Raw genomic sequence first — 12,570 nt, 5'->3', positions numbered from 1 at the left:
ATATAAAATTATATATATTTTATATAATTTTATATAGTTATATATAAAACATTTTTTCCCGGAAATCTACGCTGTAAAGTTATACAGCCCGAAATTTAGACTATAGGTCATTTTGACAACAAAGGGTTAATTAAATCTGAGGAATTCTTTCTTTTTCAAATATAAAATTTTTATTATGTATTTACTGTTAGACGTTATACTAAAAATATTCCTACCTTTCTGCAAACAGAAGTTGCTTTTTGTCTTTATTTCTTAATTTTTTAGTGATTGTTTTAATAACCGATGTTTTGACATACATGTATTGACAATGTATTGATATTTTACATTTATCATGAAAACTATAACAAGCATTTGTATTAGAGAAACCGTGCGATCATTACGGAATCACGATTGCAATATAGTTAGATAATTGCAGCTTATTCAATCGTTTAACGTATATGCACGTAAAAACGAAATAATTCATGAAACAACTGATGTTGCGTTTTCAGTATATATAAATTATTAAAATTACTATTTTTATCTACTATTTTCACTAAGCTTCATATTTATTGTTATATTCATTTGAATCTGCAAATAAAAGTACTCTCATATATGTTCGTGCTGTCAAGCGATACGATAGTGTTGTAACGCTACGCACAAAAAAAAGCATAAAATATAGCTCAGAAATATAAAACGTATCACGTGACGAGTGAATGTCACTATATACATATATGTTCGTGACATTGCTACTGACAATGAGTTTGCTACTATTAGCTTTATTCGGAATTCTTATGTCAACGAATTTTTAATTAAAAAATTACTCAAAAACTAAAACCGCAATCAAAAATCTAACACTTTTTTTATATAACGCCATCTAAATAAAATTGGCGCAGTCAATATATCTAGATTTCGAGATCAACAACTCAACAATATAAATGTAATATAATACATGAGGATATATAAAAGTTATATTGTTGAATTATGATATTGATATTATGCTACTTTTAATTAGTGCCGACTGGAACAAAGGAAATACCGCAAAAACTCACCTAGCATCTTTAACACTCTCCTGGATGATCGTCCAGGATAATGTATGCAGTTTCTCGACTCAGTTCTACCTGGGACAGTCATGTTCGACTTTCTGAGCTTGAGGCCGATCAGCACATAGAGAAACGTGATCAGACACATCGGTATCACGAAGAACAGGAATGTGGATAGTTCGAACGAGTGGCTGACGATGATTCTTTTGACTGTGCACATCACCATGTCCGGATGCTCGTTATGTCGAACTACACCAAACTGCAGAGCCTGTGGTAGCGCGAACAATAACGCTACTAGCCATATTATCAGGATCAGTTTGATCGCACGGGAGAGATTCGATAGGGTCTGCGAGAGGAATGGATGACAGATCGCTACATATCTCTCGACGGTAAAGGAAGCAATGGTGAGTACCGATGCGTTTGTGGATGTCTCTGACGCGAGGCCACGCAGCACGCAGAAACCCTCGCCAAAGATGTAGGGATACTTGTACCAGACCAGGTACATCTCCGCTGGTAGACCCGACACCAATAGCAACAGGTCTGATACAGCCAGGCTGAAGAGATAATAGTTCGTGGCGGTGTGCATAGACTTGTTGCGCGTAATCACGATGCACGTGCTGACGTTGCCGATGATTCCCGTGAAGAAGATCACCGCGTAAATTATAGTCACTGGTATCACGACGTATAGAGAATCCCGATATGAGCCGGGCGACATGCTCGTGGATCCTAAGACGTCTAAGTACGTATCATTGAAGTAATGCGCTGATGACGACGCCAGATTGTCATCGTAGCTGGCTTTTAAGTAAGTGCTGTTTGATAGGATGAGAGCCATTGCAATCCCAATCACTTGATGCGCGCGTACTTGGAAAATCCTTTACTCCTTGACATTATTAATTTTTTAATTTTTCAATAATTCATAGCAGAATTAGAACGTTTCTTTCTTCTTGTTGGTCTTTGTCGATTAGTCTCATACAATAAAGTTTTGGTCTGCTGTACGCACCATTACGTTTTTTCACTTCTGTTTAAGTATTTTTTCGTTTCGTTTTATCGTAAATAAATCAATTCTCATATGGAAAAGATGGGAACGAGAGAAACTTGATACCTAATATTCACTTAATTTTAAAATTCAATCTCAAAAGAGTTGTCAAACGAAATTACGTATAGATGCTATTTTTGTATATTGAAGTTATAGGTACTCTTATATTTACCATAGAAGTTCGTTTTGCTCCTTAACATTCTGGATTACTTGTAATAATTAATTCTTTTCTAATAATTCAAAGCGAAATTAAGACGTTCTTTCAGTTTGTCAATTGGTTTTATATAATAAATTTTTGCACGCACCGTTAAGTTCATTATCTTCTTCTGTTTAAGTTTTTCTTCGTTTTGTTTTGTTGTAAATAAATTAGCCTCTTATAAAAGATAGGAACGAAAGAATCTTGCGACTTATTTCATTTAATTTTGCAAGTCAATCTCCAAAAGTTGCCGAAATTACGTATAGGTCTTATTTTTATATATTCAAGTTATATATCATCTTTCCACATTTACTATAAAAGTTCGCTTCAAGCGGGGCGATAACTTATTATCATTTACTTTATTGTCGAAGCATATACCAGCTTGAGAACACGAACCTCACGAAGTGAACTGAAGACGAAAACAATGTTACGATGTTGCTTTTTATCGCCAATTCGAAACGCCAATTCGAAATACTTATTTTTTTTATTTTCGTATCGATAGATTGCTGTTTATTTAACTTTCTCATGTATGTGATAGATAAGGAGCACGTGGCGACTCTTTTTCCCACTCAAGACTGATTGCGCGATTTTGCTCGCGATTTGTTTGCTTCTGGGCGTTTGTTCACTTAAAGTGCGATACCGCCGCTACGGACGCCGGTCGAATCACGACTGCCGACGTCGCGACGCGCCGAAGAACGCCGGCTGTCTATCTATCCGGCAGCTTCAGCGCTGGCGCGCCAATGTCTCTCGATGCTTCACGTCTGTCAGAACTTCTTCCTTCTGTATATTCTTTTGCTTTGGGTCATGAAAAATAATAATAAGGACATCCTCGTTATTTTTTCTTAGAGTTCTTAAATCGTGTACCCATCCTTCAAATAAGCACGTTCAATCTTTATGGTGACATTTATTTGCCGAAATGCTGAACAAATATGCGATTTTATCCCATCTCTCTCACAAACTAAGTTATTTTTATATATTTGTTCAGTTGAGAGAGAGAGAGAGAGAGAGAGAGAGAGAGAGAGAGAGAGAGAGATGAGAGAGAGAGAGAGAGAGAGAGAGAGAGAATGATAATCTTTCCGTAGTATATTGTCTTTCATTGCTGTTTATAGCGCTATGCATTTATATCTCTTTATTTTAATTTTAAGGAAAACATCAAATTTATATAAATGTTCTATATTTTAGATTTCTAGTTTAAATAAAGAGAACTGTTTCTGTATTTTGTTAGTTTATTTATTATATTTAAAAGATCATATTTTCAAAAACCTTTGTAATACAATATTTGAGTAATGCAAATAATCGATCCAAAAAGTATTGACAATTATACGATAAGATGGTAGGATCATAAAATGTCAGAGAGAGAGAGAGAGAGAGAGAGAGAGAGAGAGAGACTCCTATAAATAATAATACATCTTTTAAAATAAGATTTTTGCCTTGCATTAGTAGATGTCGTTTTCATTGGAATCTCATATTCATATGAATCAAACGCAATTAGCGATATTATATTAAGGACGTTCTCCAGTCATTTGACATAATATAGGAACTGGATCAAATTTTGAGAATAAATTTGTTATAAAAATAGAGGCATTTCTGAATTTTTTCAAATTTTTTGATCATCTGGATCAAAAGTTGTTTCAATAAAAAAAAAGAAATAATTTTTTTAATTTGTACTCTAATAGAAATATATAAAAATGTATTACAAAATAATGATAAAAATCTCAATTTTTTAATATAAGTACTATATGAATTAAAATATATTTATGTAAAGTTACACATTGAGATGTAGACATTAATTGTTCAGTAAATAAATAAAATATTTATTTGTTATAAACTAATTGGTGCATCTCAATGAAACTTTGCATAAGTCATGTTTAGTACTTAATATATTTATATAAAAAAGTTTAGATTTTTGTTATTATTTAAAAAATTTTTGTTTATAACAATAAAACTAATAACAAATAAAATAAATAATCTATAAAAATGTGTTGCTCAATGAAAACAGAATGTTATGAACATAACTTTCGTATGTATGTAGTTTGTTTAAAGCGTAAGTATTAATATATATGTTTTATAACTGGAGAACCTCTTTAAGTCCGAATACAATTACGATCTTCCATTTCATGTAACTTCTTGCTATGTTTTCGTCTCTCTCTCTCTCTCTCTCTCTTCTTCCCCCTCCCTCTCCCCTCTCTCTCCCTCCCTTCCTCTCGCAAATCCTTTTGATATTTTTCTTTTATTTTAACATACTCTTTTAAATATAAAATAAGTAATGAAAAAAAATCGCTGCAAAAATATGGAAAATAAAATAATCTGAAGATATTATCTTATATAGTTGATTTTGTGATATTTTTAGAAACTTCTCTACAAATATGATAAGTAATCATCTAATAGCAATTACAAAGCATTAGTGAAGCTATTCATAATAGCGTGCATTTCCGTGCTCTGCGTTTCATTACATAAGTCGAAACCACATGAATTTGCTTCGAATCGAGCAGCGCAGAAAATAAGTTTAACGCGTAAAATTGCTATCCGTGGGAAAAATAAAATTATTAATTATTGTATACATAGAACTACTTTAATATTTTCAAACGCTTTGTCGATAAACATACACACAAAAAAATGAATTCTTAAAGGAATGCATAAATGCTTTAATCGAAGAATATGTTATGCTTAAAATAGCGCCAAGAATAAACAATTTCCAATTAAAAATAAATTAGTCTTAAAATGAAATAAATTATATTCTTAGTTTAAAACAAATTTTATTTCAATAAAAAAATAAAGTTACACTCGTTCATCATTAAATATGCTTGTATTAGCATTATTTTTTCTTTAATGATACCTTTTGTCAACTTATTTCAAGCCCAGTATACTTTCCAGTAACATCAAGATGACAGAAACCAATGCTGCAGTAAGTGACGATAGCTTTGTAAATAAAATGCTACATTTATATAGAGCATGCCTCCTAATGTGCACAAGTACAAGCTCTCAAAGAAAAATTGAATCAAACTCTACTAATGTGATTCAAAGGCAAGTGAAATGCTGAGACCGTTCTACCAATACCTCCATTAGTTATATTGCAAATAATGATGCAAACAGACGGCCAATCTCGTCATAATGGTAGAGAACATTGGTTGCACACACAGGCGGATCCGCCGCGGCAGGTTCATTGCTCATCTCACCTATTTGACTGTGGATAGCAGATCCGCGAATCCGCCGCGGAAAATCCGATCGCGTGTATAGGCAATCGCCTCTTCGTCGCGTCGCAGTGACAAAGTCGACCGACTGTTCACGCATCCCCATTTGCAATATAACTGACAGAAACATTAGGACGAGCTGAATATTTCGTCCATCCTTAAAGATTGAACCACATTTAAAGATATGTTCCACGAATGCAACAGTTCACTCACAAAACCATCGTCAAATGTCATTCATTACACCCATGCACTTCCGACATCTTGATATTACTAAGGGGTCCTTATACATACTGTTGCCGCCTGCCGGCGAATTTTCAAATTTGTAATTCTAAATCCAAGAATAAATAGTTTCTAAATAATGCGATTGAGTTTGTTAGAACTATGTAATGATTTTAGAAACAAGAACACAATTTTAAGAATAAAATATACTTTGCACAAATCTATTTATTATTGACGCCAGTGAACATTTATAATTGAAGAGAACATTTTATACTTAAATGAAAGTAAATAGCATACAAGAATAAAAATATACGTGAATCAGGAATTCATTTTTTTCTGTATATAAATTAAAAGTCGCTTATGTAGTGAGGCACGTATTTGTATTACTGTGTGATTTATATTTATCTACTGAATTAATTTACGAGCAATAATCAGATTATTCAAGGTCACTACTACGCGTTAAAATGGATTATTATCCTTCACACTCATTCTAATAATAGTGTCATGGATCTACAATAGTTTGTATTCGAGAATGCTAGCGTTATCAAAACAGAATAAAGTGCGTCAACGTTCGTCTCTACTTTTCCAATTTGCGGCAACCTTAAAATTGCAAACTCTAGTCTCTCTCAATTTACCGTACTTTACTGTACTTGCTTTGTCTTTATCTTTATCGTGTGATCCTGAAAACTGCCAATTATCTTCTTCTCTCCATTTACTCACGGTTCTTGTTTTAAGGGCGCGTTCAAGTTCCTGTACTTCCTCCTTATCATGTTATCTTTGTTTATTATTCGGTAAATAACAAGGATAAAATGATACCTGGATGGCATCCGAGTGGGAATCTGAATATAGCCTAAACTCCTAAAGTGTCAACTATTTATTTTGACTTTAATCATGCTATACAACTTTTAAGAAACTGTATGCTTGATAACTTCGATAATTTATTATTTACTGCTATACGCTATTTATTATTAATTGGTATTCTACAAACGATATCGTGTTACTTTTGTTAGTTACTACCGTAATAAAGTTCTTGAGCACGACCTATCAAGTACAAATTAAGTTGCGAGTACCTAAATAGTGCATGGCATGCATTGTATTGATTAACAATTCTTAAGCTTTAAATCTTTGCGTTAATTCATCATTTGGATACGTATTGTGAAACTGATCCGCATCTAGTTTAATTATCTTGCTTAATTAATATCTTCAGCAACATTGCAAGCGGTCAACCATTCCTTTGTTGTATCTCATCCTGAGAGTAACGTAAAATCCATTCATTATTAGGACTAATTACGTCATTAACAGATAATATTAAACATCGCGACACTAAACCTTCGTAAATGGAATCGGGTAAAGAGAGAAATTGACTTTTACAAACAACTCATTACAGCTTAAATTAAAGTTGTAAACGAAACGTTTTCTAAATCACAAGCGTAGAGCGAATACGATGCATTCGAATTATAATCATATCTGTCATGAGAGAAAACGATTTTTCTTTAAAGGAAGATCATTTTCTATACTATTATTCGAATGCACTGCATTATGTGGAACGTGCAATGAATAATAAATATATTTGCATGTTATCTGGTTACATAAGCAACAAGTGATTAAAATAATCATAATTATATAAGGTTTTTAAAAGTTACAAAAATGTTTTATTCTTCTGTACTCAAGTGGCACATATTGATTCATATACGTTTTTTAAATCTGACATTTTATAATCTCTTAGGAAATATATACATACATGTATACATACATATATATATATACATATAAAATCAATGTGTTACTTGGAGATTATACCTCTGTATAAAATATTGTATTAAAAAATATATTGCGATAATATATTTTTCATTTATGTTCAAATCGACATATTATGTTTGAAATAGAATGTAGAAAATATATAATAAAAAATATATTTACAGAATTGCATTAAGCCTGAGATACAAATGAAAAACACAGATAATAAGAACAGGGAACAGCAGATTTTAACCTATCCAAAACAGTATTGTGGTATACACGATTTCTGATAGGTGGAAATCTGTTATTTCCAACACTTTGCCTGTGCTTTTCAATTGTGTTTCAGGCTTTACTTGGTATAATAGGAACTTATCTCGACGATATCATATTTTACACCTTCAATATTTGAATGCGGATTTACGATACTTGAGAAAAAAAAAATGCAAAAAAATGTCATTATTATATTTCAATGATATGGTAACGCAAAATGCTTTGCTTTTTCTATAGTAGGAATTGGCGTAAAAATCGTTATTATTGTATGATATTTACGTTATTATTTGCACGATATTGCACGTAAAATAGCAGTTAATAATAATAAAAAATGGTATACAGTTGTAAATAATATATTATTAAAATTCTCGAATACAGTACTCTCAAAAGTTGCACAGCATCGATCATTATGTTAGTAAGTACGAGTCATGATTAATGGATTAATAATACGACATCGTTCGATAAATTATAATACTGTTTGACGAACTATACTTTCTCAATTGAGATTACATGTAATACTTGATATTATATGTAAACGTAATTATAATTAGAGGTAATAAACCACCGATATCCTATGTAGTATCCAATTAATGCAGATTGAATTTAATTGTAGAATCTCCGTTACGTTCAGTAATCGGAATGTTACAATTAAATAAGCATTTCTTCTTTTTGAAATTAAAATCACTGTTAGTTAGAAAAAATATACTTTATTTTTCTGCCTTTACTTCGTAAATATTTTAGGAAAGCATTCACGATCAGTGCTATCGATTACGGAATATCGTCTATGATAAAGGGAATATATGAAGCATGCGTCAATATATGTTACGAATATAGTATGTCTCAAAAGCAAGGAATACCTGCTGATATGAAATATAATTTTATGCTTATTATAGAATGATACAACATAATTACATACGATTACATGTAAATCTAGTATTTAATCTAACATTTCATCCAACATGATTCTTTTCACAAGCGAAACATATTTCCTCATCAACCACCTTCATTACCTAGACAGCACAAGATCCTCAGGATCATCCTGTGATGTCCTCATTGTGAATGTCCCAGGACGTACTGAGGACGTCATCAGGACGCCACAATTTAGGACAGTCTCAGGACAGCCTGAAAGAACGTCCTGAGATACAGTATCAGACTGCTCCTCGCTCTGATGAAGTGAACTGCAATGTTCACGAAACGTTGACATTCTAAGAATGGATTTGGACACGGAGATAATCCGCGAAACGCATAATTTCTGTAAAGTGATTTTTGTGCATTTTCACATGTACGCTACCGTAATATAACATAAATTTGCGCGGAAACGCTTTAAAAAAATCCTTTAAAAAATGTTTAAACAGTTTATGCGAATCGAGAAGGTGATAACAAAATTTTTTATTCCTTTTTTCTGAAAAATTTATAATTTTGAAGTTAAAAAACATTTTGTAAAAATGAATTTTTACATGCGAGAAGTTTAATTAATATTATTGTGTGAAAAATTGTCACACCAATGTTTTTGAAAGAACCATTTTAAAACTTACAAGGAAAGGCACGGAAGTTGTCGTCCTCTGATTTTGACGAACTTGTAATATGTTATTCTCCAGATAAAAATAAGCTACACGTATTTTTTTATACGTGCCCACATACACTTTTATGGAATTTTATTTATAATAAAAATTGTTTATTTATAAAGAAAAAAATTTTTTATTATATTTCTAAAAGAGAAAAACCGATGTTTTTTTAAAGGGTGTTTCACGCCCTAAAAGTGCGTATGGACGCGTATAAAAAAAATACGTGTCGCTTATTTTTCTCTGGAGGATAACATATTACAAGCTAGTCAAAATCAGGGAATATTTCCGTGCCTTTCCTTGTTAGAAAGTCTATTTTATGTTAAACGTATATTTCGTTAATCTTTGTTCAATAATGTTTCATCGAGCTATAGCGCTTCAAAGTAAAACAAATATTGAAAAAAGTTATGCATAATTATCAATTTTCAAGTATTCAAACTTAGAATTCTCATTTTCAAACTTAGAGTAGTAAACGTAAAAATGATTTGCAATTTTCCATATCTATCGATTCCCCAGATTCGAAAACGTCATCATGACTTAAATTGCAATTTTTTCGAAAAATAACAAAAATAGAATCTACGACTTTACAGAGATTATTTTTAGTGCCTCAAAATAATCGGATAAAGACTGATCAAAATTCATGAAATGTATTTCTGAGCCTCTCTTTATTAGTTAGGCAAATTACGTTTATTATTATATTATGTCATATATATTGTAATATATATTGTAATGTGTTTCTCAATTTATTTAATTAAATGTTATGTGTTTCTCAATTTATTTAATTAAATGTTATCTTACATTTTATATTCAGACTGACTCAATCTTTCATGTTTTACCAATTTTCGGACTATAATTTTTATGTTTGACTCTTACTTCGCCCTTTATTTATTATTTTTATTTTTATATTGTAATTGTTGTAACTGTTATACAATGAATACTGAAACTATAATAAAAAATCTGAACAGTATCATTGGACATTATTAACTACGAGGAAATATATCTATTTAGAAAAGGAGAAAACAATTAATTTGCAAACTTGTATATGTAAAGATATGTAACATCTTCCAAACAAAAACTATGATTCTATATCCACATTCTTTTGCTATCATTTATTCTGTACTAGAATATCTATTTACACGTAAAAAAAAATATGAGACAGTTTCAATTTAACTATGAAGTAAGCGTAATAATTTCCTAGTCAAAATACAAGATGGGACAAGAAAGGCATCAAGTATTATCCATAATAGCGTTGACGTATATTCGGGGCAGGAACTTTCACCTGTAATCATGATAATAAGTATAACTAAGTTTGTATAAGCACGCGATTACTTATGTAATAAAACGGTATTATAATAAGATTTGATTAAAATATTTCACTAAGCATATAAAAAATACAGAACTCTATACATACTCGTATTTATTAATAAGCTTTGTTTTCGTCCTTTAACGTGAGATATCTTTTAAAAAACGTCTTATTTTTAAAAATTAAGCATTAATTATCAATTTTTTAACAACGAATGAAATAGATTTCTTAAAATTATTTTACCTAAACACACGCGGACATATAATGATTAAAACATGTTATTTTTAAAATAAACAAAGCTAAAAGATTAAATTATATTTAAACGCACAAAAAATATTCATGCGGTCGAAATAAGATTTAACTTCTAACTTTTAAAATCATGAACATGCGAAGCTCTTTTGTTTATATTAGGACAGAATGTACTCATTGAATAAAATTGCAAATTAATATTTATTTTCTACAAATGTCAGTTTCCTTTAAAAAAATGTTTCCTGTACGAGTATTTTTGCATTTACTGTACCTACTTATATGTATAATAGTAAATAAATATATTTACGAGACGTTACACCGAAACTTACCTGAAAATGATTGGTGACACCGTAGTAAGGATATACGCCGCCAAGGACATAGCGATAATATCCATTATGTCTGATGCGATACTCGCCCAGTTTAACATCCTGCGGGATTTTCCACGTAATGGTCATCTGACTCGACCCCAGTATCATAGAAGTTCGTTTCCAATGAAATCTAAAAGCCCACATATGTTCCATTATGATTTATTACGCTATGAAAAGTAAAAATGAGCTACAGCTAGAAGAAGTTAAAAGAAAAAATTGCATTTCGTATTCTACCATCTAATTATCGATGTATAGATACATTAAAATAGTTGTACGCAATAATGCAATTTGATATACGTACTTGGTCTCCCAATCAGCATCCGTGGCTACTGGTATCCAAACTTCATCATCTCCTAATCGTTCCACGGTTAGGAACGTGCTCTCGGTCATTAAATTGTTACGAGGATGACCGGCGACCTGCAACAGAAATAATGACACCATATGTCGTGTAATTGTGCAAATTTGTGTCTTCCTGGATCCATTATTGTTGCGCTTCATTTGTAATTGGACACGCGAAGCGTATACATATCTATCTACCCGAAGATAAACGAGAATCTCGCTGTTTCTACCTTAAAATACGGTTTTTATTTGGAAAACGAAATCGCAAAGCGACGTGTTTTACATATTTACCGCGGCCAGATATCACAAGCAGCATTCGTGCGAAAGAAGTTTTTCCAAGCGATCAATATAAACCGAGGGAGGAGGGGGGAGGGGAATAGAGAAGTTTTAAACTGACCTCGCGCGTAAGTCACGGACTGTGATTCATTTGTACCTGTGCTTTCACGATGCATCTCACGCCTCCGCCGCCGGAAATTATAGCCAGAAGGTAATTTACGATTACTTAATCCATTCGCACCGCGTCATCGAAGGCAACCTATTTTCCGAGTGTTAGGCGAGTGCACGGGAAAACGTCGCGCTGCTTTTTATTGCGTGACTCAATCGCGATAAAAACGCGGATATGCCACGATTAACAATGAACGGCGATTTCCGCTGTAAAAGATCAACGCGACGATCGTTCTCGCCTTCATTCGTCGAATCAACAAAAGTATGTAAGAAAAATTTCTTGGAAAGATTGCACATTAAAATAAAATAATTTTGCATAACAGTTTATTATACAGTTTATACTAAACAGTTTATACTAAAATATATGTATATATACATAATTTTATATATACTGTTTTTAATATATACATATATTGTTTTTTTTTTTACATCAAAAGTGATACAAGTTAAAATATTCTTGAGAAAGATGTAAAACTATTTTTCAATTTGACAGAAAATTATTCATTAATCAAATAATATCAACAAAAAGAATACCACTTTGATCAAAAAGTTCCCGGAATTATCACCAGGTGATGCTCTGAGTCAACTGATTTGAGTTCTGTTTTTTTGGTTAGGTTGCCACATCTATCATTGACAT

The 12,570-nt window shown here is 31.8% G+C and overlaps 2 protein-coding genes across 6 annotated transcripts in view; both read right to left on the bottom strand.

The window, feature by feature from the left end:
* Window positions 1-2,048, bottom strand: part of LOC108727507 (neuromedin-U receptor 2) — a 59,156-nt gene extending 57,108 nt beyond the window's left edge. Inside the window, exon 1 of the mRNA XM_018455652.1 lies at window positions 1,029-2,048. Coding sequence (XP_018311154.1) covers window positions 1,029-1,851 — 823 coding nt within the window. The 5' untranslated portion in view covers window positions 1,852-2,048. The remainder of the gene's footprint in view (window positions 1-1,028) is intronic.
* An 8,232-nt stretch (window positions 2,049-10,280) lies between these two features.
* Window positions 10,281-12,570, bottom strand: part of CDase (neutral ceramidase) — an 83,626-nt gene continuing 81,336 nt past the window's right edge. For 4 of the 5 annotated variants that reach the window (XM_018455661.1, XM_018455660.1, XM_018455658.1 and 1 more), the window contains exons 13-14: window positions 11,452-11,567; window positions 11,058-11,280 (exon numbers count right to left, since the gene is read on the bottom strand). In XM_018455661.1, coding sequence (XP_018311163.1) covers window positions 11,058-11,280; window positions 11,452-11,567 — 339 coding nt within the window. Of the gene's footprint in view, window positions 10,510-11,057; window positions 11,281-11,451; window positions 11,568-12,570 lie in introns of those variants that run through there. The other variant, XM_018455662.1, reaches the window with a different exon arrangement.

The sequence above is a fragment of the Mycetomoellerius zeteki genome, unplaced genomic scaffold, assembly GCF_001594055.1.
Source record: "Mycetomoellerius zeteki isolate Tzet28-1 unplaced genomic scaffold, Tzet1.0 scaffold50, whole genome shotgun sequence".
Taxonomy (NCBI): domain Eukaryota; kingdom Metazoa; phylum Arthropoda; class Insecta; order Hymenoptera; family Formicidae; genus Mycetomoellerius; species Mycetomoellerius zeteki.
The sequence above is the reverse complement of the archived record's forward strand: the minus strand, read 5'-3'. Positions and strand labels throughout refer to the sequence as shown.